This window comes from Furipterus horrens, unplaced genomic scaffold, assembly GCF_987537825.1.
Source record: "Furipterus horrens unplaced genomic scaffold, mFurHor1.1.pri manual_scaffold_3, whole genome shotgun sequence".
Classification (NCBI taxonomy): domain Eukaryota; kingdom Metazoa; phylum Chordata; class Mammalia; order Chiroptera; family Furipteridae; genus Furipterus; species Furipterus horrens.
In genome coordinates, this window is record NW_028327173.1 from 180,787,354 (window position 1) to 180,812,165 (window position 24,812).

The 24,812-nt window shown below is 35.3% G+C and overlaps 1 protein-coding gene across 2 annotated transcripts in view; it reads left to right on the forward strand.

The window, feature by feature from the left end:
• HIF1A (hypoxia inducible factor 1 subunit alpha) overlaps positions 1-24,145 on the forward strand; it is a 42,725-nt gene extending 18,580 nt beyond the window's left edge. The window contains exons 3-15 of one of the 2 annotated variants that reach the window (XM_090270961.1): positions 434-579; positions 664-748; positions 4,424-4,536; positions 5,620-5,822; positions 13,068-13,174; positions 14,296-14,443; positions 15,411-15,631; positions 16,289-16,575; positions 19,200-19,322; positions 19,456-19,880; positions 22,176-22,290; positions 22,835-22,961; positions 23,814-24,145. In XM_090270961.1, coding sequence (XP_090127087.1) covers positions 434-579; positions 664-748; positions 4,424-4,536; positions 5,620-5,822; positions 13,068-13,174; positions 14,296-14,443; positions 15,411-15,631; positions 16,289-16,575; positions 19,200-19,322; positions 19,456-19,880; positions 22,176-22,290; positions 22,835-22,961; positions 23,814-23,965 — 2,252 coding nt within the window. In that variant the 3' untranslated portion in view covers positions 23,966-24,145. The remainder of the gene's footprint in view (positions 1-433; positions 580-663; positions 749-4,423; positions 4,537-5,619; positions 5,823-13,067; positions 13,175-14,295; positions 14,444-15,410; positions 15,632-16,288; positions 16,576-19,199; positions 19,323-19,455; positions 19,881-22,175; positions 22,291-22,834; positions 22,962-23,813) is intronic. The other variant, XM_090270962.1, reaches the window with a different exon arrangement.
• The last annotated feature ends 667 nt before the right edge of the window (positions 24,146-24,812 follow it).

Sequence of the window (24,812 nt, forward strand, 5' to 3'; positions counted from 1 at the left end):
CCCGCGATATAGTGAAAAGTCTGTGATAAATAATTGTAATATTTTTAAAAATCCCGTGGTATAGAGAGGGACTACTGTAACAGCCTTTTTATTACCTGCTTTTAAAGCTTCTGGCCTTTTGCCTCTATTTCCTGCCCCACCTACCTACCTATCTTTTAATAACATGACCTTTCTTTCTCTTTTCCATTGTTTGCCTTTCTATATTACTTTAAATAATCATTAAAAGCAGCTGGCAAATCTAATTTTAGACTTCCTGTTCTCTGGCCTTCACTGTTCTGTGTTAAAAGGAAGAGTGACGGGGGGAAGATATGCAGAAAAAATATAGGTTGTGTATATTAAATAAAGTATATGGGGGAAACTTTATTAAAACATTAAATATTTATTTAAGTATAACTTTTAAATGAATTTTTACCTGTTTTTGTGCTCTTTTTAGGTGATTTGGATATTGAAGATGAAATGAAGGCACAAATGAATTGCTTTTATCTGAAAGCCCTGGATGGTTTTGTTATGGTTCTCACAGATGATGGTGACATGATTTACATTTCTGATAATGTGAACAAATACATGGGATTAACTCAGGTAAAATACTCATATATTAAGAGTTCTTATTTATATTTTTATGATTTCATGCTACAGATCTAATTTTTGAAAATATGTTTGCAGTTTGAACTAACTGGACACAGTGTGTTTGATTTTACGCATCCGTGTGACCATGAGGAAATGAGGGAGATGCTGACACACAGAAACGGTGAGAAGAAAAGTCTGTTGTTTGCTTTAATTTGTCAGGTACTTTTACCTGATCAGATTCTGTTACTAGTTTTTAAATTTTGTTATTGTAGTAATTTAAGGCAAAACATCATTTCATATTTAATAAAATGTTACTCTATTCTTTGTTAAACCCATCATTCTATTTTTTTAGGAATTTCATTAAAGTATGTGAACAATTTTTAAAAGTCCATGAACCAAGGAAGTTATAAATTAAAATACAACTTTAAGACAAGGAGAAGTCATAATACAAATGGCAGATAATAGGATTTTAGACCATTATTGAAATTGAGGTGCATGTTTGGATTCAAGCTTTCTAAAGGCCCAAGAAAAAGAAGAGAAGGTTCACCAGATTTTAAAGAACATAATAATTGCTTGTTTGACCTCTCATGATGTTTACAATAACTTGAGATTATGTAGTTAGATTACAAAGTATCACATTATGCATGCCTCCACATTAGCAGCATCAAAATGACCTGCTGAGACCTGCTGACTCTTAGGAATGAATTGTTTAAAATAATCAAATGTTCCAAGATTTTGGGGAAGTGCTTTTTTCCCACAATTTAAAACATGAATTATTTCTGAAATTTTTCATTTTTTATTTTTCAACCTGAGGTTAACCATGTAATGTAAAACTACAGAAAGCAGAACCATGGGTAAGGGGGGACTACTGTACTCCCAGAGCACCCCCGTCACCACCCTACTACTTATTCTATGGCGTATCAGGGATCCTCACTTAGTAATTTAACAAGTAAAGAAAGTCTTTTCATACCTGTGCCCTCTTAAACAGAGTACTTATATCCCGATCATAATTTGTAAATTGTCATTGTACTTTTCTTGACGGAAAGTTACAATGAAAATTTGTTGTTATGCTCTGTAGTTGTTCTTTGCAGCTCTCTAATTTAAGTGTATAAGTTTGTTTATTTCTGTATTAAACAACCTCAGACTTGTACTTTCGAATAGTTTTTTATGGTTTCTTTTTCCTCATCTCATTTATAACCTCATGTTAACCTCTATTGAGAGATTATACTGTCCCGGGACACTGTTCTCTGCACTTAATGTGCTTTAACTCCTTTATGCCTCACAACAACCCTGTGAAGTTACTGTTGTTATTTCTGTTTTATTGAGGAAACTGAGGCATGGAGTTATTGAGTAGCTTGCTAAAGATTACTGGGTTAGTAAATGGCAGAGCACGGGTTAAACCTGGGTGGCCTGGCTCCAGAACCCACACTTGTTAGCACCGTAGAGCTCTTTTCATGTTCACCAACTCTCACTATAATCTGCTGTCATTTTTCACCTTGTCAGCAGGAGCCCTCTCCTGTTTTTAAGTTTCATACTGCTTACTGTGAACTTGAAAAGCAAGTGCATGCTATAAAAAGGAGTAAATATATTCTGAGCAAGGACCTGAGTAAGTTGGCAATGAATTTAATGAGAGTTCAGGTCGTTAGACTTAAAAGTTTGTAGTGGCTGCTCAGTTGCTTCCATTAGGCTAGACTATGAGGGGGTAGATAATAGGAAGTCTTGTTTTGATTTGGTAATGATGTTAATGAATTATTCTAAATTGGATATAGTCTGCTTAATATAATTTAAATGTATGTTTTTAAGCAAATTTTTAAGTACATGCATGTGTTCTTGAAATCATTTCTAATGCAGTTAATGAACTTTTGGTGTTTTTTATAGAAACAAAAATGCAGATTTTTACTTTTAGAAGAGAGGCTGCTACGGGGCATTATATTTTAATGATACACTAAAAGCTATTGGTGTATTTGTACAACATAGTTCATTTAAATGTTAAAAAGATTATTCAGATCTCATAAATTATTATAAAATGGTATATTTTTAGAAGGCTGAAAATTTATTTCTTGAAAAATGTTTTTCCCATTAGGAAAATACTAGTACTTTTCCACTACCTTGGTATTAAAATTTATCTTCATGTCCCAATTCAATAGCTTTGTATTTCCAAAGGTGAGTCCAGTTCAAGCTTAGGTTATGAAGGAGTGAGAATTCCCCAAAGTTTACATGTTGGATCATTCGTGCCACCACCACCACTACCATTTCCCATCCTCCAAACAGACACCCCTTATATTATAACCAAGACCAGTATGGTTCTGTTGCATCTCTTTAAAATCCACTCTCAAACACTTCTGAGGAGGGCAAATTCAATCCTTATTTAAGTGAACCCGAATAACTTGTATCAGCACCAAGACTGCCCTAAATTGCCTGGTTCAGTTATTACAAGTCTGAACTATAACTCCTCTTCTTTCTTGAGTCCACTATTTCCAGCTAACTAGGCCCACATTTAAATTTAACTTGTTTCTCTTTTTTACTTGACACTTTTCTTTCAATATATTAACCTTAAATATCTACAAATCTTAAAATTTCTCTGCTGCCTTATTTTCATCAATTTTCAAGTTTTTATACGTTCTACACCTTCATTTATCTTTTGTCATCGTTTTTACTTCCGCTACTGGTTAGCCCGTCATTACCCTCATGTATTCCAATTCTTACACATCCTATATGTTGCTGTTAGATTAATGTTCTTTAAGTTCCTGGTTGTGCTTCCCACTTCAGAATTTTTTAGAATTTTATGGCTCTAACCTTCTCTTCTAACTTTGTCTCATTACTCTTCTGCATGAACTTGATATTATGGCCAAACTGAACTATCTAGTACTGTTTCCCAAATATGCTATTTCCCCACCTGTGTGCTTTCCATTCTCTTACTTCTGCCTGGAATACCCTTCTAACTTATCTATTTACTGAAATTCTAATGTCTCTTTTTCTAAGAAGAACTTCCTGATTTCCCCATAACTAGAAGTTGCCTTCTAAGCTCTCTCTGTACTTCTTTAAAGCGTTCTTGCAAGTCTTGGACACTGACTCTGCATTGTATTGTTGTTATTGGCTTCCCTACATCTGCTAAATGTTTTACCTTCTTCCAGACAGGCAGTGTGTCTTCCTGAATAATAAATACTGAATCAGACTAATCAAAGAAGATAAAAAATCAAGTTGCTATTTGCCTAGTCCCTTGAGTGTCGTAATGTCATTTTTCAGTTATATTAGGTTTGGAATATGAGTAAATGGACCTGAATTGATTTAATTCTAACTTTACTTTGAAAAGTCATTTACCTTTTTTTTCACCTAATGACAAAATAGAAATAATTTCCTGCTTGCTTTATAGGAAGATTTAAGGAAAAATCAGATATCAAAAAAAATGTTTATTTGCTATTGAAAATAAATTTTCAATTTTAAAAGTTCTATAAATAATGGAGTGCTTATTATAAATTGAATAACATATTTAGTAAGGTTTGGAAGAGTTCACTGAAGTTCCTTTTTTGGGGGGTATTCTTACACACTGATAGCACATTCATAGGACAAATTCATGCCATATTTATATTTCTTTGAAATTTGACCTTTACTGGCTTGATGTGAAATGATTAAGTGTTACCTGACTGTGGATTCTCCTACCAACTCAGGGAATCACTCACTGCTGTTGAGAACCCGATACTGATTGGAGGGTTCGGTTGCTAGATGTGTGTCTCTCTTTATTCATGCTGGGATGTTTAATTGAACAGCTCCCAGTTGCTGGGTACTGTGCTACTCTTACTATAACAAATATGCATATTTAATTATGTCTTTAAACTTTATTTCATGCTTTCCTTAGGCCTTGTAAAAAAGGGTAAAGAGCAAAATACACAGCGAAGCTTTTTTCTCAGAATGAAGTGTACCCTAACCAGCCGAGGGAGAACGATGAACATAAAGTCTGCAACATGGAAGGTAAGTAAAAATGATTTGTGAGTGGTGATGTACTTGATTTATAGATGACTTCATGCATGACAGTGCTAGTATTAGGTAGCTGTAGAACTGTGAAGGAAAACTTAAGAGTTGTTCTTGGCATTTGCAGATTTAATATCCAAACAGTAATGTAATTTGCCAGTCTGAGGCATGAACTTAAATTATGTGAATTGTGACACTGGCTTACCAAGCTCTGCCAAACATCCAGTGTTTGAATCTTGATAAAGCTTAGTTTTTTTATTCATTATTGCATCTTTTTTTTGTTGTTCAGTGTTAAAACAGTTATCAAAGCAAGAAATAACCATCAAATAGCTATGATGACCAGATGAATGAAAAATCAGTGCAGATTTGTATGAACAAGACTTAAAAAAAATTTTTTTTATTGAATTTATTGGGGTGACATTGGTTAATAAAATTATATAGGTTTCAGATATACAGTTCTATGATACATCATCTGTATAGTGTACTGTGTGTTTACCGCCCCAAGTCAGGTCTCCTTCTGTCACCGTTTATTCTCCTCATACCCTCTTCTACCTCCCCCCAACCACCATACTGTGTCTGAGGTTTTTTGTTGTTGTTGGGTTTCTGGTTCTGGGTTTTTTTTTTTTCTTTTTTTGCGTAATGCTTTTACCTTTTAAACCCAGCCCTGCAGCTCTCCCTCCCCTCAGACATCTGTCAGTCTGTTGTCTATCTATGAGTCTGTTTCTATTTTGTTGTTTTGCTCATTAGATTCCAATATGAATGAAGTAAATTGGTCCTTTTCTTGCTCTGACTGGCTTATTTCATTAGCCTAGTACTCTCCATGTCTATCCATGCTGTTGCAAAGGGTTAAGATTTCTTTTTTCTTTTTTTTTTTTTAAGAATAATTCATAGTGCCTGAGGAATAGGTCATAGATGGTATTTGTAGGGAAAATATTTATTGATTTCCAGGAATACAGTTAATCTACTAATGACAGTGTATTTTATCAAAGCTTACTTGCCATATCAGACTCAATTGCTTATCTCTGCATTTTTTTTCTATTATTGTATATATCTCTCTTAAAAACTGCTTTTCTTTATATACAGGTACTTCACTGCACAGGACATATTCATGTGTATGATACCAATGGGAACCAATCTCAGTGTGGTTATAAGAAACCACCCATGACGTGCTTGGTGCTGATTTGTGAACCCATTCCTCATCCATCAAATATTGAAATTCCATTAGATAGCAAGACTTTCCTCAGTCGTCACAGTCTGGATATGAAATTTTCTTATTGTGATGAAAGGTAAATGAGATAAAATATAACTTGAAATTTTTAATTAATCCACAACTTTTAAAAAACTATTTACTATATATAAAAACCCCTACTAAGCTGAATATCGTGATATATCCTAGAACTGTGTCATATCATATTAACTTTGATTATTAGTTCAGCCACATTGAACATTTACTATGTACTATGAATATTACTTATTCTACCAGGTGCTTTTCAGGAATTATTAACATGAGGTCTTTTTCCTTTAGGGACTCTAATTTAAAAAGAAAACAAGTTATTTCAAAGACATACAAGATATTATTTGAGGAAGGATAGATTACTTAGGTTATGGACTAAAAAGAAAAGTCCTTGGTCATCTCCTCACCTCTGTATTTTCCCTGAGCAGCTTTATCATCTATTTGTTTCTATTGCCATTTCCAAATTTGTATTCCTATCTATTTTTATTTAGTTGCCAAGTTGATAATTTTTTCTGGATAGATATTCATGTGCATTGTAAACTAAATATTTCTGTACTGAACTGCACCACTACTGCCCCAAACAAAAACTTCCAAGTACCGGTTTTCCTCCTGTAATGTCTGTCATGGTTAAATATGCCATCATAGATGGATGACTCCAGCAAAAATTGGAAAGTCATCCTTAACTTTTTCTTAACCCTCATTATCTACTCTTACTGGTCTCTAAATTTTATAAATTACTTATAGCCCTCAATCCATTCCCTTTTTTCTACCTTTGTTCTCCTGCCATTGAATTTTTCAGCTCATTACCTTCGGCTTGAACTGTTGCCATAATCTCTTAAGCTGTCTCTCTACCAACAGACTTGTGCCCTTTTACTCTCAGCCAGGTTTCTAAAAGGCGGGCTTCCTAATGTGAAAATCAGATCATGTCATTCTCCTGTTGAAAGTGCTTCAACTGCTTTTTTTTCATCTTCTCACACAGAAACTCATGTTTATAAAAATTTTAGAAGAGGACAGGAGAGTTTTATTTATCAAAAGAAGATACGCACTTTAAAAAGCTAAAAGAAAAATAGACCTATAATAAAATCTTAAATTTTTTAGCATGGCAAACAAGGATATTTATGAAATGACCCCAGCCCCTCTTCTCCATATTAATCAGTAGGAGGGGGGACTCCTTCTGATGTGTCTCCCTAACACCCCATAGTCAGAGAGCTCCACGTGCTCTTTTGTTGTCCTCGTGCTCTGCACTTACTTTCCCACTCTGTAGTGACGTTTTCCATGTTCCTTAAAATTAAACTGTTTCTATATACTTCTAGATTTTATTATATACTGATTTCTATATACTGTCATGGATTTTATTCTACCATTGTAATTATTAATTATTTGCCTGCTTGTCCCCCTACCCCCCGTTTTTTTTTTTTTTTTTTTTTTTTACTGTAAGGCTATGTAATATAGTGGCTGAAGGCATAGATTCTGTGGCCAGACTCCTAAATCCTGACTTTTTGCTGCCTTATTTTGAAATGATCTTGTACTCATTAGTTCTTCTCTTTAAGTACCAGTTTTTTCATATTTAGTGACACCGACTTTATTTGGGTCATCTCAGAGATTATATGAGAAAACCAATTTTAAGCACTTAGTCATAATATAGATAAGAATGCCCCACCCCATTGGACAAGGAAATGTTAGAGTGCTGGCTGTGGAATCACATAATCAGGAGACAGCCTTGGCTTTGCAGCTCTGGTATTTTAACTGTTCTATAACTCTCATGTTCTTTATCTAAAATAAAGGTCCTAGTTCAAAAGCTTGTTGCAAGGATTAAAAGTTTGTTGAGTGCCAGGTACACATAGTGAATGCTTCACCTCTGGTGTCAATAAGAAAAATGAAGATAGAAAAGCAAAGAAGTATCTTAGGGCATTTCTGTCCTATTCATGGGAATGTATGATAGAACAGAAATGCCCATCCTTTTTTGAGGAATTATTTTTTATTTTTAGAACTTACTTAAGAAGTATAGGATGGGAAGAAAGGAAATTGATGGAGCTAGATAGAGCAAGGAAATTGGCAAAATGATCAATGCAGAGGAGTAAAGACAACCACCTTAGAGATCAGCAAAGTAAGGTTTTGAGTTTGATAAGTTTTCTGGTTAGAGCTTTTTCTAGGAACTTCTTAACAATCATTCAACACATTTATTTGAGCACCTACTGTGTGCATGGCACTATAACTGGTGCTAAAGTAGAAATGAAGATTAACAGTTCCTGCCCTCAAGACATGTACAATGAATGAATTGTACAATGTGTAGTTGCTTTATTTCTTTTCATTAATTTTAAAAATTGTTTTATTGGTTATGCTATTACAGTTGTTTTAATTTTTCCCACTTTCTCCCACTTTGTCCACCTCCACCCTGCAGCCCCAACTCCCTCAGTCAATCCCCCCACCATTGTTCGTGTCCATGGGTCATATATATAAGTTCTTTGGCTACTCCATTTCCTTTACTGTACTGTACATCCCCATGGCTATTCTATAACTACATGCTTGTACTTCTTAATCCCCTCACCCCATTCCCCCAAACCCCCTTCCACCTGGCAGCCATCAAAACACTCTCTGTACCCATGATTCTGTCTCTGTTCTTTGTTTGCTTAGTTTGTTTTTTAGATTCTATTGTTGATAAATATGTATTTATTGCCATTTTATTATTCATAGTTTTGATTTTCTTTTTCTTAAATAACTTCCTTTAACATTTCATGTAATAATGATTAGGTGATGATGAAATCCTTTAATTTTTTCTTGTGTGGGAAGCTCTTTATCTGTCCTTTGATTCTAAATGGTAGCTTTGCTGGGTAGAGCAATCTTGGCTATAGGTCCCTCCTTTTCATGAGTTTGAATATTTCTTGCCCATCCCTTCTAGCTTGCAAAGTTTCTTTTGTGAAATCAGCTGATGGGCTTATGGGAACTCTCCTATAGGTAACTAACTTCTTTTCTCTTGCTGCTTTTCAGATTCTCTCTTTATCTTTAACCTTTGGCATTTTAATTATGTGTCTCTGAGTGGACCTGTTTGCATCCATCTTGTGTGGGACTCTGCTTCCTGGACTTGCACGTCTATTTCCTTTGCCAAATTAGGGGTTTTTTCTTTCATTATTTCCAATAGATTTCCAATTTTTTGATCTTTCTCTTCTTTTTCTGGCACCCCTATGATGCAAATTTTGGACTTCTTGAAGTTGTCCCAGAGGCTGCTTATACTATCCTCATTTTTTTTGGATTCTTTTTTTCTCCTTGTTCTGATTGGTTGTTTTTTGCTTCCTTATGTTCCAAATCATTGATTTGATTCTCGCCTTCATCCACTCTACTGTTGTTTCCCTGTAAATTGTTCTTTATTTCACACAATGTATCCTTCATTTCTGACTGGATTTTTTTTATGCTGTTTAAGTCTTACTGAGTTCCTTGAGCATCCTTATAATTAGTGTTTTGAACTCTGCATCCGATAGATTGTCTGTCTCCATTTTGTTTAGTTCTTTTTCTGGAGTTTTGATCTGTTCTTTTATTTGGGCCATGTTTCTTTGTCTCCTCTTTTCTGCAGCCTCCCTGTGTTTGTTTCTGTTTACTAGATAGAGTTGTTTTGACTCTGTCTTGGTAGTGTGGCATAATATAGTAGGTGTCCTATAGGGTTCAGTGGCACAGCCTCCCTTATCACCCAAGCTGGGTACTTAAGGTGCACTCTTCATGTGGGCTGAGAATACCCTTCTCTTGTAGTTGAGCCTTGGCTGCTGTTGGCAGATCAATGGGAGGGATTTACCTGGCCAGTCAGCTGCTAGGATTGGTGTGACCACTGATTGCCAACTCTGCCCTTCGTGGAGGATCAGCTGTGCAGGGTTAGGGTCGTGGTGTTCCAATGTGGTCTGTAGCTGTCCACTGGGTGTGCTGGCCATGGGGTTTTCCTGGTGTTGCAGGGCAAGTGGAGCCCCCACTGTGTTCCAGGGGCACCCTGCTTGAGCTATAAAGCAATGTGCAATGGCTGCTACTTGTCCTGGGCCTGGAGATTCTCAAGTGAAGCCAAGACGTTAGTTTCAAGGCTGGCTGCTGCTAGTTCCGAGCCTGGGACTCAGTGTGGCCAGCTGTTTCTTGTGTGGGAGGATTTAGAAGTTGTGCGGCATGAGCCAAGACCAGCCATTCATGTGGAAAAGCAGCTTGGGTGGGCCCATAAGTTGGGTGGGGCAGTGTCCCAGGGAATCTCCAAGTAGGTCAAACAGTTGTTAGGTTGATGGGAGTCTCGGATATGGCACCAGCCTGTTGCCTCTGTGGCTCTTATGGGGGAGAGTTTAGGAAAGGGGCAATGGCCTCTGCTTGCCCTGATGCCAAGACACTTCAGCCTCTCCCAGTATGCCACTGGTGCCCTTCAAGCTTCCACCCCAGCACTAGAGCTCAGAGGGAGTTGAGTCTGAATAGGTGAGTCTGTGTGTACAGGATTCTTTTAAGAGGAACTGCTTGGGGTTCCAGCAGTTTCTTCCATGGACTTAATCACTACTGGTTTTTGCAGCCAGAAGCTGTGGGGACTTATTTTCACAGCACTGGAACCCAGGGTTGGTAGGGGCTGGTGTTGGGCTGGGACTCCTCGCTCCTGAGGTACCCCTCCCGAATTTTTTCCATCATGTATGGATGAGCTACCAGCTCGTTCTGTGCCTCCATCCTTCCTACCCATCTTGTTGGATGTTGTTTCTTTAATTCCATAGTTGTCAGACTTCCATTCAACTCGATTTCTGGTGGTTCTGAGCAATGGTTGTTCTATATTTCAGTTGTAATTTTGATGTGGTGTGCAAAGAGGCGAGCCGTGTCTGCCTATGCTGCCATCTTGACCAGAAGTCTGCATGGTTGGCTTAGATCACAGGTTTCCTAGTTCATTAAAAATACTTTTTGATCAAATTTCCTGAATCAGTCCTTTCCTTTTGGTACAGAATATAAGGTGCATAGTTCTCTAAAGTTAAATTAATTTACCTTTCTTCCTCCCATATGAATAAAATTGACCTTTTAGGAAAATATGTGCCTGTTTATATTTTGACATCTTGCATCCTTTAGTGATAGACATACCTCAACTCAGACTGAGAAGTACTGATTGACATTTGATTAACTCGATATACAATCTCTTCATTAATGTGGTCGTCCTGCCTACTTTTCCAGCCTCCTCTCTTTCACTTGCTCCCACTGACCACATCAGTCTTTGTTGCCTGTGCAATGTTGGGCATTTTCTCATCTCTGTCTTTGCTTGTGGTGTACCTTCTCTTCCTTAAATGGTTTTGCTTTCTCTTTGACTCTCTTACATATTCAACTCATAAGTCTCCTGTAAAAACTGTCCTTTACCCACCATTTCTTTCTTTCTTTTTTTTTAACTATATCAGACAAAAAAATCTTTTTTTATTGGTTTGAACTGAATTTGGTCTTTACTGGATTGTTTTACATTACCTTTTAGTCCCCTTACACCCCTCTCCCCCAGGAGTCACCACACTTATCCATGTGCAGGAGTCCTTTTCTGTTTTGCTCAGTCCCTCCACCCTCTAAGCCCAGCTCCCCACCAGCATTCCTTCTTAGGGTAGGGTGGTGGCTCTGATTCCTGCAGCAGGCCCTTATCGCTGTACGTACCATATTATTTCATAAGTAGTGTGGTGCGTGTACCAGAAGATTAGCCACATGTTGAGTTTTCTTTCCGTGTCACACCTAGGACAGTACCAGGTGTACACAGGTATATGAAGGTTTAAGTAAGGAAAAAAATTAATGGTAATGTTTAAACATATAACCTACACAAGACCAATTAAGATGACTTTTAAAGCATAATTGAGAGGAGTGCTGGTTTTTTAAGGTAGTTATCTTTGAAATACTGCCACCTAGTGTAGATGTATTTAGAGAGAACCCTTTGTAAAGATTCTGGATTTTGGCCTTTTTTTTTTTTTTTTTTTTAAACAAATCAGCTCTGTTTATCTATATATTTTGGAGTAAACTATGGCAGATCTTGCCCTAAAGTGTGACAACACAACCATATTATTTTTACACATTCCTTAGGAGAAGGATATCTTCCCTTTGTGCTTTCTGTAATTAATTGGGGTTTGATTTGGGTGGGGCACAATGTGATAGTAACTTTTGCTTGCACCTCAGGAAGTTCTTTGAAATCTAAAGTCTGAGAAATCAGAAAGCCTAACATGTTGTGCTCCCAGAAGAGAAGAGAATATTTGTCTTCTAACACGTGCTAAAAAACAGCTTTCTCTTTCCCATGCAAGCGTTCCATTTCAGACTGTGGTTACAGAGAATATAAGGTTTAGTCTCTGCCGTAAAGGAACTACCAGAGAATCAGAAGGGATAACTGGATTACTCTCCAGTCCACTTTCAATTTGATATCTTTGTTCCATCTGAAATGAATTCCTATAATTTTATGTATTATTTTAAAGAATGAAGTACAAGAGCATCTTCCAAAATCAACATAATAGGTATTCTTTTATTCCCATTTAGTGTGAATACTCTTTGGTTAATGATATTAAAATTTTGTAGTGGGGTATTGATCCCCCAGAGTGAAGCCTTGCCTAGGGAACCTGTTATATGAAGGATCTGGTTTATACACACATAAAAGCTTCTACTTTTATGGTAAGATAATGTTAAGGATTTAAACTATATTTTAATGTAAATGTAAGTGACTGCCTTTACAGCATTTATCATTCAATTTAGCAGTACTTCATATCTATTTATTAATACCCCGTCTTGTTACCAAAAGTAGTATATGTATAATAAAATGTGATAAAGATAGGCAACAAGTTTGAGTGAAAGGGATTAAAAGGTCAAATAACAGGATGAATCTAGAGGACTTAAAGAAATAGATAGTACTGTATTTATTAACTGTAGAGTTACTAAAGGTGAGATGTAAATTTTTTTTCAGCAGAGAAAAATGCTGTGTATTTATTTTTATCCTCACCCAAGGACATTTTTTTTCCATAGTTTTTTTAGAGAGAGAAAGGAATAGAGAGAAACTTTGATGCGAGAAACATGAATTGGTTGCCTCCCACGTGTGCCTGGTCCGGGGATTTTGTGCACCCAGACCAGGGATAAACCCAGAGCCTAGGCAGGTGCCCTGATGGGGAATTGAACCCGCAACTTCTTGATTACTGGATGACGCTTCAACCAACAGAGCCATGCCAGCCAGGGCAAATGCTCTCAATTTTTGAAAATTTACTTATTTATAAGGTTAATGGATATTTGTTAATCTACAGAAGCAAAAATCTTCATTATTATTTAGTTTCTCTTTTTTCTTCTTACATTTTTTACTTAACAGAATTACCGAATTGATGGGGTATGAGCCAGAAGAACTTTTGGGCCGCTCAATTTATGAATATTATCATGCTTTGGACTCTGATCATCTGACCAAAACTCATCATGATAGTAAGTACAACAGAGGAGGTCATAGATGTTTTATTTAACTCTTGATGTCTCTTTACTTTTTGATCATACATTTTAATTTTTTGGTTAATATTAACCAGTCTTTCTAGACCAAATATCTTAACAGAACTTCATAAGGGATTTTGACTAATAAATCTGTGTTGTATTTGTTATAAATACCAGTTAAAGCAGAATCATTTGTTATCTAAAACTTCCCCAGCGTTTTAAATACAAAGACTCAAAAAATACACCATAGGATATTATAGCATCATTTTCAGAATTCATACGTAAGTATTTGGAAAAGTGGTTTGCACATAGAAGGCACTCAGAAAATAATTGTTCAATAACGTGAATTGTTTAATGAAGTGTGGGTGATCAATAGCATGCAATAGTGGTTATAAGAACTCTTGATATTTGTGTTTCTCAGTTTTACTTGAATGTTATTTGAAGGTTCCATGGTAAGTAAAACTTTGGAATTTCTCACTTGCCTGTTGAATCTGTACCTCAACATGACTTCCCAATGTCATTGGGAAGCTCATTGTCAGTGAGTTAGTGTTCTTGTCCTCGAACTACATAATGGGCCCAGTACTCATGATAATATCATCTTTACTATTTATCTAGTACTTCCTCCCAAATCCGTAATCAGGATTGCCCAAAGTGACATGATATCAATTGAAATTCAAATATGTTAACACAGTTATTTGAAGCATCTTTGGTTATCTAGAAACTATAGAGGACTTTAAGAAAATGATAGCAGTACTTCTTTCTTGAATGTTCTCTGTGGACTGAAGATTATTCATTCTCTAGTCTTTCTGATGCCTTCAGAACTAAGTCTTTAAAGGAATTTTAGTCACTGTTGTCCCTCATTCCTCGCTTTCATTTTACTTAAAGTGAAGATAGGCAGGACAGGAGTTTATTTTGGGGGGTTAGAAGAATGAAATTGGGTACATTTTCAGCTCTGCTGAGGCTTTTCCTCTCACTTCCAATTTAAACAATTACAGCTAATTCCATTAATATAAACATTTCTTTCCTTTTCTAAAACTGCAATCAACATTTAGCATCCATTCATTTGGTTGACAATTAAAAGTTATTTTCTCTGCATGACTTTTTCATTTTACTCCTAGTGTTTACTAAAGGACAAGTCACCACAGGACAGTACAGGATGCTTGCCAAAAGAGGTGGATATGTCTGGGTTGAAACTCAAGCAACTGTCATATATAACACTAAGAACTCTCAACCACAGTGCATTGTATGTGTAAATTATGTTGTGAGGTAAGCTTGGAAAAATAAATATTTGGGGGGAACAAGTAATAACTCCTTTTGGATACTCTGTTCTTTTATAGGAAGAGAAGATTATAAATATTAACTGAATTTTACTTTCACATTTCTATATAATTATGGTTTTCAGTACTCTGATCTTTTCAGGCCAGCTATTCTACGATGATTACTAACTACTACCAATAGCTGTCTATACCCATTCATTTTATCCTGCTTTTTAAAAGACCTTGAAAAAACACACCAGATCTATGGATTAGTTTGTTCTAGTCATACAGCTGTCAGCATATGTTATCTCAAGGCAGCTATAGGCTGTAAACTTGAGAGCAAGGGTTAGATATTTTAATTTTTGTTACAGTTCATTTCATGGTAAACACTTAATATTTGTTGATTAAAAGAGCAATAAAATTTATATGTAAGCCAAATGAATATGGAGCTGTTCATCAACCCTTTTTAACTCTATCCCCATAGGTGACATAACCATATCATTTTTCTACCACCAAAGAAAATGTGGCTCCCCTTTTAGAATGATCTTGGTCGTTTATCTGTATATCTTTATATTCTAAGACCATCCTTAGCACCAGAGTTCTTATGGGCCAATTTCATTATATGTGAGTCAGCACAAAAATTGGGAAGGTCTATTTATGTGTTCCATGTACTTGACTGTTACATTTCTTTGTCACCACCACTCTTCCCAAAGGGATAGCTGAAGTTTCTTAATTGAAATTAGTCAAATATTTGAATTATCCTATACTGTGAGTTTTAATAGGTCTTTCTTTCATGTTGGTATTTTAAACCCTGAATGGATATGACCAAGTATGCACGAGAGATTAGGTCAAAGCATCTTAAAATGTTCTTTTTCATAAAGAACATTTAGGAGACAAGGTCCTTTCAGAGTCCCTTTCCCGTACCCTCATGAGTGTCATGTACTCATTTAAGAATTACTGATCTCTCTTTTTGACAGTGGTATTATTCAGCACGACTTGATCTTCTCTCTTCAACAAACGGAATGTGTCCTCAAACCAGTTGAATCTTCAGATATGAAGATGACTCAGCTATTTACCAAAGTTGAATCAGAAGATACAAGTAGTCTCTTTGATAAACTTAAGAAGGAACCTGATGCTTTAACTTTGCTGGCCCCAGCTGCTGGAGACACAATCATATCTTTAGATTTTGGCAGCAATGGTGGGTCTTTAGTTATTTTGTTAATTGCCTAAACTATCTCTGCTGATGCAAACCCCCCCCTCGCTCTTTTTTTGTTGGTAATAATTTGGACATCGTGGTCTTATGTATTTTGTTTTTTTGTAGTCTTCTTGAAAGTATTTTCTTAAATATTTTGCCCCCATAATTTCTAAGCATTTCTGCTTCTATCACATTGGAAATTGTGCTTCATAGTGTCCTTAAGGTATTTCTTCTTCCCATTTTAATTTTCTCAGCTACTTGGCTATTTCTATATCTTACTGTCATATTTCCTCCACAATCTAGCAAAGTTATATTGCAATAGGTTTAGTAGCATTAAAATATAAGTAAGCAGTCATACCATAATATTAAACATTAAAAATGAAAACTACTTTCAAACAGGTTAAATTTTAATGAAGAAAAGACTGGAATTGCTGGGTTTTTTAAGCCATTTAGATTAATAGGAGTTGTCAGTAGTGGGTTGCAAAGATAATTTGGACTTAATAGTTATACTGTAGTATCTGTAAACTTTCTGATTAAGGAAAATTTGGTAACATTTTTGTTGTTTGAGTGAACTAGACAAGCCTTTGGTAGAGGAGGACATATTTCTGTATATGTTAAAATCTAGGTATTCTTTAAACTGACTAATTTGTTTCCCTACAGACACAGAAACTGATGACCAACAACTTGAGGAAGTTCCATTGTATAATGATGTAATGCTCCCCTCATCTAATGAAAAACTACAGAATATAAATTTGGCAATGTCTCCATTACCTGCCTCTGAAACTCCAGAGCCACTTCGAAGTAGTGCTGACCCTGCACTCAATCAGGAAGTTGCATTAAAATTAGAACCAAATCCAGAGTCCCTGGAACTCTCTTTTACTATGCCCCAGATTCAAGATCAGCCAGCTAGTCCTTCTGATGGGAGCACACGACAAAGTTCCCCTGAGGTGGGTGTGATATAACACGAACAGGATAAATTTCAGATTTTAATGTTCAGGAAGGGATATATTTGTAGACTTGATTCAAACGTTTATTTGACCCACATGTCATGGTTTTGTTTGTGTGCATTTTAGCACTTTAAAATTACTACAAAAATTGTTAATTTAAGAGTTTAACTTGGACCTTCAGTGCATATTTTAGTCAAAGATAGGAACATGGGAAGGAACTGGCTTAACAAAAAATCAAAAGGTAACACACACATTGCTTCTCTGTATATTTATATCAATGAGGAAAAAAAGTTTTGAATTTAGACATCCACAGAGAAAGAAAACTGTACCTACGTTAGCTCTAAGCCCATACATACTCTTGAGTTGTAGAATTGTCCAACGGCAAAAGCTTAAAGGGAAAGGTACCCTAAACTCTGTCCAATTTAGTCCTGTTTCCATCACTATTTTGAAATTATGGATAAGTGTAACGTAAAAATAGTAGCTATTTTTTATGTGAGTTCTGTCTTGATATTAGTGTTCCTATAGGCACAATAAAAATCCTCTTTAAGGTATACGCTGGGCTAAGACTACAGGTATCACACAGGGCTCTATTTCTAAATCCACAGTGCTTCAGTTTCAGAGCTCCTTGTGTCTAAAAATATGCTCAAGAGCTGAGTAACTGAGATCTGAATATGATGACTTGATAAATGAAGCATAAGTGAGCCTTAATAGGTGGTAAATTAATTTTAAATTAAATACTTATGGATCCAGACTAGCAAGCGAGGAGTAAGATAATTGATATCTCATAACCTTCTAGAGACTACATCCTATACTCTGGTTGCTCAGTTTGCCTAACACAAAATGTTTTTGATTCATTTTGTTTTTAAACCAACAAAAAAAGGTTATAATGAGGGAAGTAAAAGTTTATGCTCAGAATACATAGCTTTAATTTTTTGGTTAGAATTCTTGCTCAGAACTTCTAAAAGAATAGTACATTCAGCCTTGGCCAATGTGGCTCGGTTGGAATGTTGTCCTATAAACAGAAGGTTGCACGTTCAGTTCCCTGCCAGGGCACATGCCTAGGTTGTGGGGTTGGTCCTGGGACAGGGCACATGTGAGAGGCAACTGATAGATGATTTTCTGTCACATGGATGTTTCTCTCCCTCCCTTCCTCTCTCTCTCAAATCAATTTTAAAAAATTGAAAGAATAAAAAAAGAAAAGTACATTCATTAAGGTGAATATAAGTAAAAGAACTTAAGTTTCCATGCCTCCCCCCAGAGTAGCTGTAAGATTTTTAGGTAGGTCACAGGAAGGTGCCCTCTCGGTACAACAGTAGATTTCAGTGAGTATATATCATCTAGTTATTGGCCCTTGGGTACCATGTGAGAGTTGAATTATTAGATGAGGTGTTTTTTTTTTTAATTTAATCTTTATTGTATTTTTTACATTACCATTTAGTCACTCCCTTATACCTCTCTGCCGCCAGATGAGTTTTATTCTTTAGAATAAACAGATAAATGCATCTTTAATTTTATAAAAGATGTTATATTGCATATAGTCAAATATGTATACAGTAGTTCCCCCTTCTCCTAGGGGGATGCATCCCAAGACCCCTAGCTCATGCCTGAAACCAAGCATAGTACCGATCCCTAATCAACTGATAAAGTTGCCGGAAATGTGCAGCAGCTTCTTCATTGGCAGATGCAGGCTGTCCAGTAAATGTTAAATTTTTCATCCCTTACTGGCTTGCAGTAAATGGCTCAGTGTCACTGTTTACCGGGAATCCCTTGCTGCAGTCTTCATACAGGTTCAGTGCTTTCTGGCACAGCACATTGCCGTCAGTTGGAACACGCGTTCTGTTCATGGCTTCCAGCCACAAGCTTAATGCCTTTCCCATCCTAACTAAGCACTGTCACGTACTGTGCCTGTAACTTCTGTAGTTAAAGATGTGACAGCAAAACTAGCACAAATTTCTTTTTCCTTCTTAGCAACCTCAGCATACGGGGTGTTTTTCTTTCATTATTAAGTCAAGAACTTTCACAATTTAACTTAAAGAAAGCACTTTACAGCTTCTCTTTGGCATATCCAAGTTGCCATCATCATTACTCTTCCACTTTAGGCCATTATTAAGTAAAATAAGAGTTACTTTGAACAAGCACTGCGATGCTGTGACAGTTGATCTGACAACCAAGATGGCTACCAAGTAACTACATCTACAGTAATGGGTGGGTAGGGTATCCAGTGAGGATACGCTGGTGGATATGTTGGACAAAGGGATGGTTCATGTCCATGGCAGGATGTCGTGGGACAGTGCAATATTCCATCTCACTACTCAGAACAATGTAAAATTTAAAACTTAACAAATTACTTCTGGAATTTCCTATTTAATATTTTTAGACCTCAGCTGACCACAGGCAACTGAAATTGCAGAAAGCGAAACCCCAGATAAGGCGGAACTACTATATTAGCAAAATTAGATAAAAGTCTTAAGTTCAAAAATTTGACTTTTCACTAGTTAGATAAAATTTTATAGAACAGGCAAACTTTCTTTTGTATTCTCTGAGATCTGGTTTGAGAATTCTGACAGCTAGCAAAACACACAGGCATTTTTGGGGAAAGTAAACACATTTAATTCCTTTTATAGCCTACCAGTCCCAGTGAATATTGTTTTGATGTGGATAGTGATATGGTCAATGAATTCAAGTTGGAATTGGTAGAGAAACTTTTTGCCGAAGACACAGAAGCAAAGAATCCATTTTCCACTCAGGTATATGAATTCATTTATTATATTTTATATTAAATTTGTATTAATTTTTAGTCTGAAGCGACTTTGGGTTTAACTTGTTTTTCTTCTGTAAGATGTAGCCATTGTAAAAACACATGCATTTGTTGTTTTATAGGACACTGATTTAGATTTGGAGATGTTAGCCCCTTACATCCCAATGGATGATGACTTCCAGTTACGTTCCTTCGATCAGTTGTCACCATTGGAAAGCAGTTCTACAAGCCCCCAAAGTGCAAGTACAATTACAGTGTTCCAGCCAACTGATATGCAAGAACCAAGTATTACCACCACCACTACCACTGCCACCACTGATGAATTAAAAACTCTGACAAAAGATAGTACAGAAGACATTAAAATATTGATTGCATCTCCATCTCCTACCCACATACCGAAAGAAACTCCTAGTACTGCAACATCACTATATAGTGATACTCGAAGTCGGACAGCCTCACCAAACAGAGCAGGAAAAGGTGTTATAGAACAGACAGAAAAGTCTCATCCAAGAAGCCCTAACGTGTTATCTATCACTTTGAGTCAAAGGTATTTATTTATATATAACATTAAAGTTATAGTTCTTTTATTTATTTTTGAGAAAATGTATGTGATGGTAAATTATTTCTAAACATAGCAGATTTTCTGATGTGTATTCTTTAACGAGCATAAAATTGATATATAAATTCTGAACTTAAAACAATAACTCCAAAAACTGTTTGAAAATTAGCTTATGTATTTATTTTTTCTAAAATAATCATATCAACTATCTGAATGTAGGAGGGTATTCTAATACCTCTAAAAATAAAATCTAACCAATACGTTCTATCAATGAACAAAAACTCGCCCAGTTTCTTATGATTGTTTAAATCAGACTAGTTAGCATATTTTCACTGCTTCCGTTTCATGGAACTCTTTTTAAGCTTACCTGAAAAAAGCCCTTCCTACTTCAGGTTATTTCCAATTCCCCATTTCACATTAAGCCTGATGGTCTTAGGTCCTCAGTATTCAATATAGATATTCACAAGACTGCTTTTTAAGGTTTATGTATAGTTATGTTACATGTTTATAGAACATTATTTATTGTAGGTTAAATAGGTTTTTAAGAGCTACAGCAGGAATCTAAGCCTGATTTTATGACATTGCTTCTGTGGAGTGAATTTGAGCAAATATCTGGACTTCAACCAAATTTTAAATGAATAATTTCTGTATATAATGGTATTTAACATATTTAAAATTTGTGGCTTTTGTCAGAGGAAATAATTTAAGCTAGTCATTGGGGCAGCATGTTGAAGAGAGAAATGATTCCTTTTCTGTTATGCCTAGACTGATACAGATATCAATAGCAATAGGAAAAAGCACTGCCATAGCCAGAGTTTATGGTGTTTTCTCCTGCCTTGCATCACTACTTTGACTCTAGAGTGCTGTGAGAGGCTTTTCCTAGAGTTAAGAAAAGATCTTGGGGTTTTAGATGAACAAAGAAGTATTTTACATTATTTCGTGAATTATTGTGTTACCAAGTGACTTTAGACTGAGTTTCTCTAGGGCAATGACAGTGTCTTGGACATGTGAGTGGAATTAGTACATAGTACCTAACATGTAGTAGTTGCTCAATAAATGGTAATTGGATGAACAGATTAATGAAAATAGTAATATAAACAGTGATGATGATGACCTATAATTGTTTACTATTCACTACAAGAGACTATGGGATATTCAGTTTTGACACCTATATACTTGTCAAAACTGAAGTTGTCTTAATCTCTAGTCACATTAGCAATTTTTAATATTAATTCCACTATAGTATGCACTAAATTTTTAAGAGCTAAATTATATGGAAACTTTTTCATTACAATTTCTCTAGCTAATTATTTGCAAAATCAAAATGTTATACTAAACCAGACAAATTACAGCTTTATAGCAAAGATTAAAGATAACCATTAAAAAAAGTACTACTGAACGATATTTACATAATACACTGAGTTATACATCATAAAGATAATATAGTTATCTAAGGATTTTAAAACCTGTCTGTCTGTATACTGGAGGTTTTACAAAACTGCATGTAGGAAGGCAGAGTAATGTATCACCTACCCGTGTGCATTCTCAACTATTATGGAGCAGAGCGAGGAGCCATTTATGATTATGTATGGATTGGGGAGTTCTTGAAAAAAGCAAAATAGCTATGACAAAATTGATGTATTTGAGCTATAAAAGTTCACTGTTCAACATTAATTTTAGATGCACGCAGATTTGATAACAAGATCAATACTGGAGGCAAAATGGTTTAGTAGGAAAATCACTGGGAGGGACACAGGTAATAAAGAGGTCCAGAATGTACTGCCATATCTCCAACTAATTAGCAGTGGGACTTTGAGATAGCAACTAACAGGCCTCAGGTTTCTCATTTATAAAATGGGTATTATATACCTATGTTACTGTCTTTGGGATTGAAATGAGACTAAAATGAACTAATAAACATGAAACGTTTTACGAACTGAAAATGCTATACAAATATGAAATTAGTTTTGTATTACAGCAGTCCTAAGAATATCTGTACTGTATTAGGTGGAATGAAAGGCCAATATTTAAGTTACAAAAATATCAATCTTACTTCTGCTCACTTATTTTATTAATAGGGAAATGAAAATTTTAGGATATTTTGTTTTAAAAATTGAGCTTTGGCTTTTAAAGTGATAAGCTTTAGTAATCAGGAAAAGTTATCATATATAACATTATATTCCTTAATTGGAAAACAAGCATTATATATTTTCTGGGAAAAAGCTAGTTGGATATTTTTTTAATAAGACAACCATATTTTTATTAAAAAAATTTTTTTTACAGAACTACTGTTCCTGAGGAAGAACTAAATCCAAAGATACTAGCTTTGCAGAATGCTCAAAGAAAACGAAAAATAGAACATGATGGTTCACTTTTTCAAGCAGTAGGAATTGTAAGTGTGAGAATATGTTTGCTTTTCTAGCTAATGTGTTATTTATAAGTTATACATAGAGGTAATTCTTGTTTCTTCTAAATACTGCAGTTGGATTTTTTAGAATTTATACGTGGTTTTTCACTTTGTATACACTGTTTCTTAGGAACAAACACTTAATGAGTACATTTTCAGTGTAAAACTTTCAGGTAATACAGGTGTATTTTGAGTAAAAAATGGTGTTCTCCCCTCATTCCTCCCAATATTACCACCAGCCTTGTTCTCTTCCCTTTAAGTTACTTTCCCCTTCTTACCCCCAAAACACAGTAATTATGTTAAGTCAATATTCATGTAATCCAGATTAACTGGAAAGAATTTAAGAGATATCAGCCATAATGTGTGGCAAATAAATGTCTTTATCATTTATTTAGTGGTAAGAGAAAGAAGTAAAAGAATTTGAGGCAGTATTTGATTTAATAAAATTGCCTACTCCATGTTATTAAGCTTATGTTGATATCAAAGTTTTTTATTTAAAAAAATAGTAAAATTGAAATAACTTTGCTGTTTTTAGGGAACATTATTACAGCAGCCAGATGATCATGCAACTACTACATCACTTTCTTGGAAACGCGTAAAAGGATGCAGATCTAGTGAACAGAATGGAATGGAGCAAAAGACTATTATTTTAATACCTTCTGGTTAGTTTATTCTTTTTGCCCTGATATCACAAAGAGAATTATATGACTTTTTATTTAGGAGCTTTGCTCCATGTGAGAGTGGTTTTCGTTCCTTAGCAAGATTAAAAAGGAAGGGTGGTGTTTTCTCTAATGGCTGAAATACAGAAGTAGCTATTTAAAGATGGAACTTTAATTTTTTTAGCAATTGTCCTTGATATGTCTGTGTACTATTAATATTGAATAGAAGTTGAACCTTGTAAGTATTTAAGCCTTTCTCTAAATGGATTTATCACTCCTTCATGCCTTCACTATGTCCAGTAAACATTTCTGACGTAGTACCAGTAACACCTGATTGCACTTACTTGTTTATATAGCTATGGTTTTGCACTATAAGTAGTCCCTCTATTATCGCGGGATTTTTAAAAATATTATATTTAATTATTTATCATGGATTTTTTGCTATATTGCGGGATTTTGTGGTACTGTATAGGTATGTTGTTAAAGTTACGTAGGTTTAAGAGTGTAGTATATGTTTAAGAACACAAGTGTTTATAAAAGTGTGGAAAAGGTTAATACGGGAGTGGGAAAGGTTAATAAGGAACTGGGAACGGTTTATAAGTGTATGGGAAGGGTTTATAAAGCCTTAAAATACATATCAATACTAAAATAAATGTAAGGTTCCTACTTCTCTGATTTTCCCCTATCACGGGGTGGTGGGTCGATAAGTGAGGAAATACTGCAGACTAAAAAAGTCTTCCAGAAAGAGCTTATTTGCCTTATTTGCTTATTTTCCCACTACCTAGTGCAGAGTGGGTATTTAATAATAATCATTGACTACATGAAGGAATACTAAGACATCTCCTTGTTTTTCAGATTTAGCATGTAAACTGCTGGGGCAGTCAATGGATGAGAGTGGATTACCACAGCTGACCAGTTACGATTGTGAAGTTAATGCTCCTATACAAGGCAGCAGGAACCTACTGCAGGGTGAAGAATTACTCAGAGCGCTGGATCAAGTTAACTGAGCTTTTTCATAATTTCATTCCTTTTTTTGGACACTGGTGGCTCATTACCTAAAGCAGTCTATTTATATTTTCTATATCTAATTTTAGAAGCCTGGCTACAATACTGCACAAACTCTGTTAGTTCAGTTTTGATCCCCTTTTACTTAATATACGTTAATGCCAGATCACAGGCAGCACATCCTCACATTGATATTTAAACCATTGCATTGCAGTATAGCATCATTTTTTTAAGCGCACCTTTTTATTTATTTATTTTGGGCTAGGGAGTTTGTCCCCTGTTGAATTATTTTTAATAAGATGCCAATATAATCTTTTTAAGAAGGCAGTAACCTGTCATCATGATCAGCTTGAAAAATTTTTACTCAGTTTTTTCATATTTTACGTAAACAATAATGATTTGCCAGCAGTACATGGTAGCCACAATTGCACAATATATTTTCTTAAAAAAATACCAGCAGTTACTCATGCAATATATTCTGCATTTATAAAACTAGTTTTTAAGAAGAACATTTTTTTGGCCTATGAAATTGTTAAACCTGGAACATGACATTGTTAATCATAGAATGATTCTTAAATGCTTGTATGGTTTATTAAATGGGTAAAGCCATTTACATGATATAGAAAGATGCATATATCTGGAAGGTATGTGGCATTTATTTCAATAAAATTCTCAATTCAGAGAAATGAACTTGATGTTTCTATAGTCACTTTGCCAGCTCAAAAAAAAAAACAATACCCTATCTGTAGTTGTGAAAGTTTATGCTAATATTGTGTAATTGATATTAAACCTAAATGTTCTGCCCACCCTGTTGGTATAAAGATGTTTTGAGCATATTGTGAACAAACA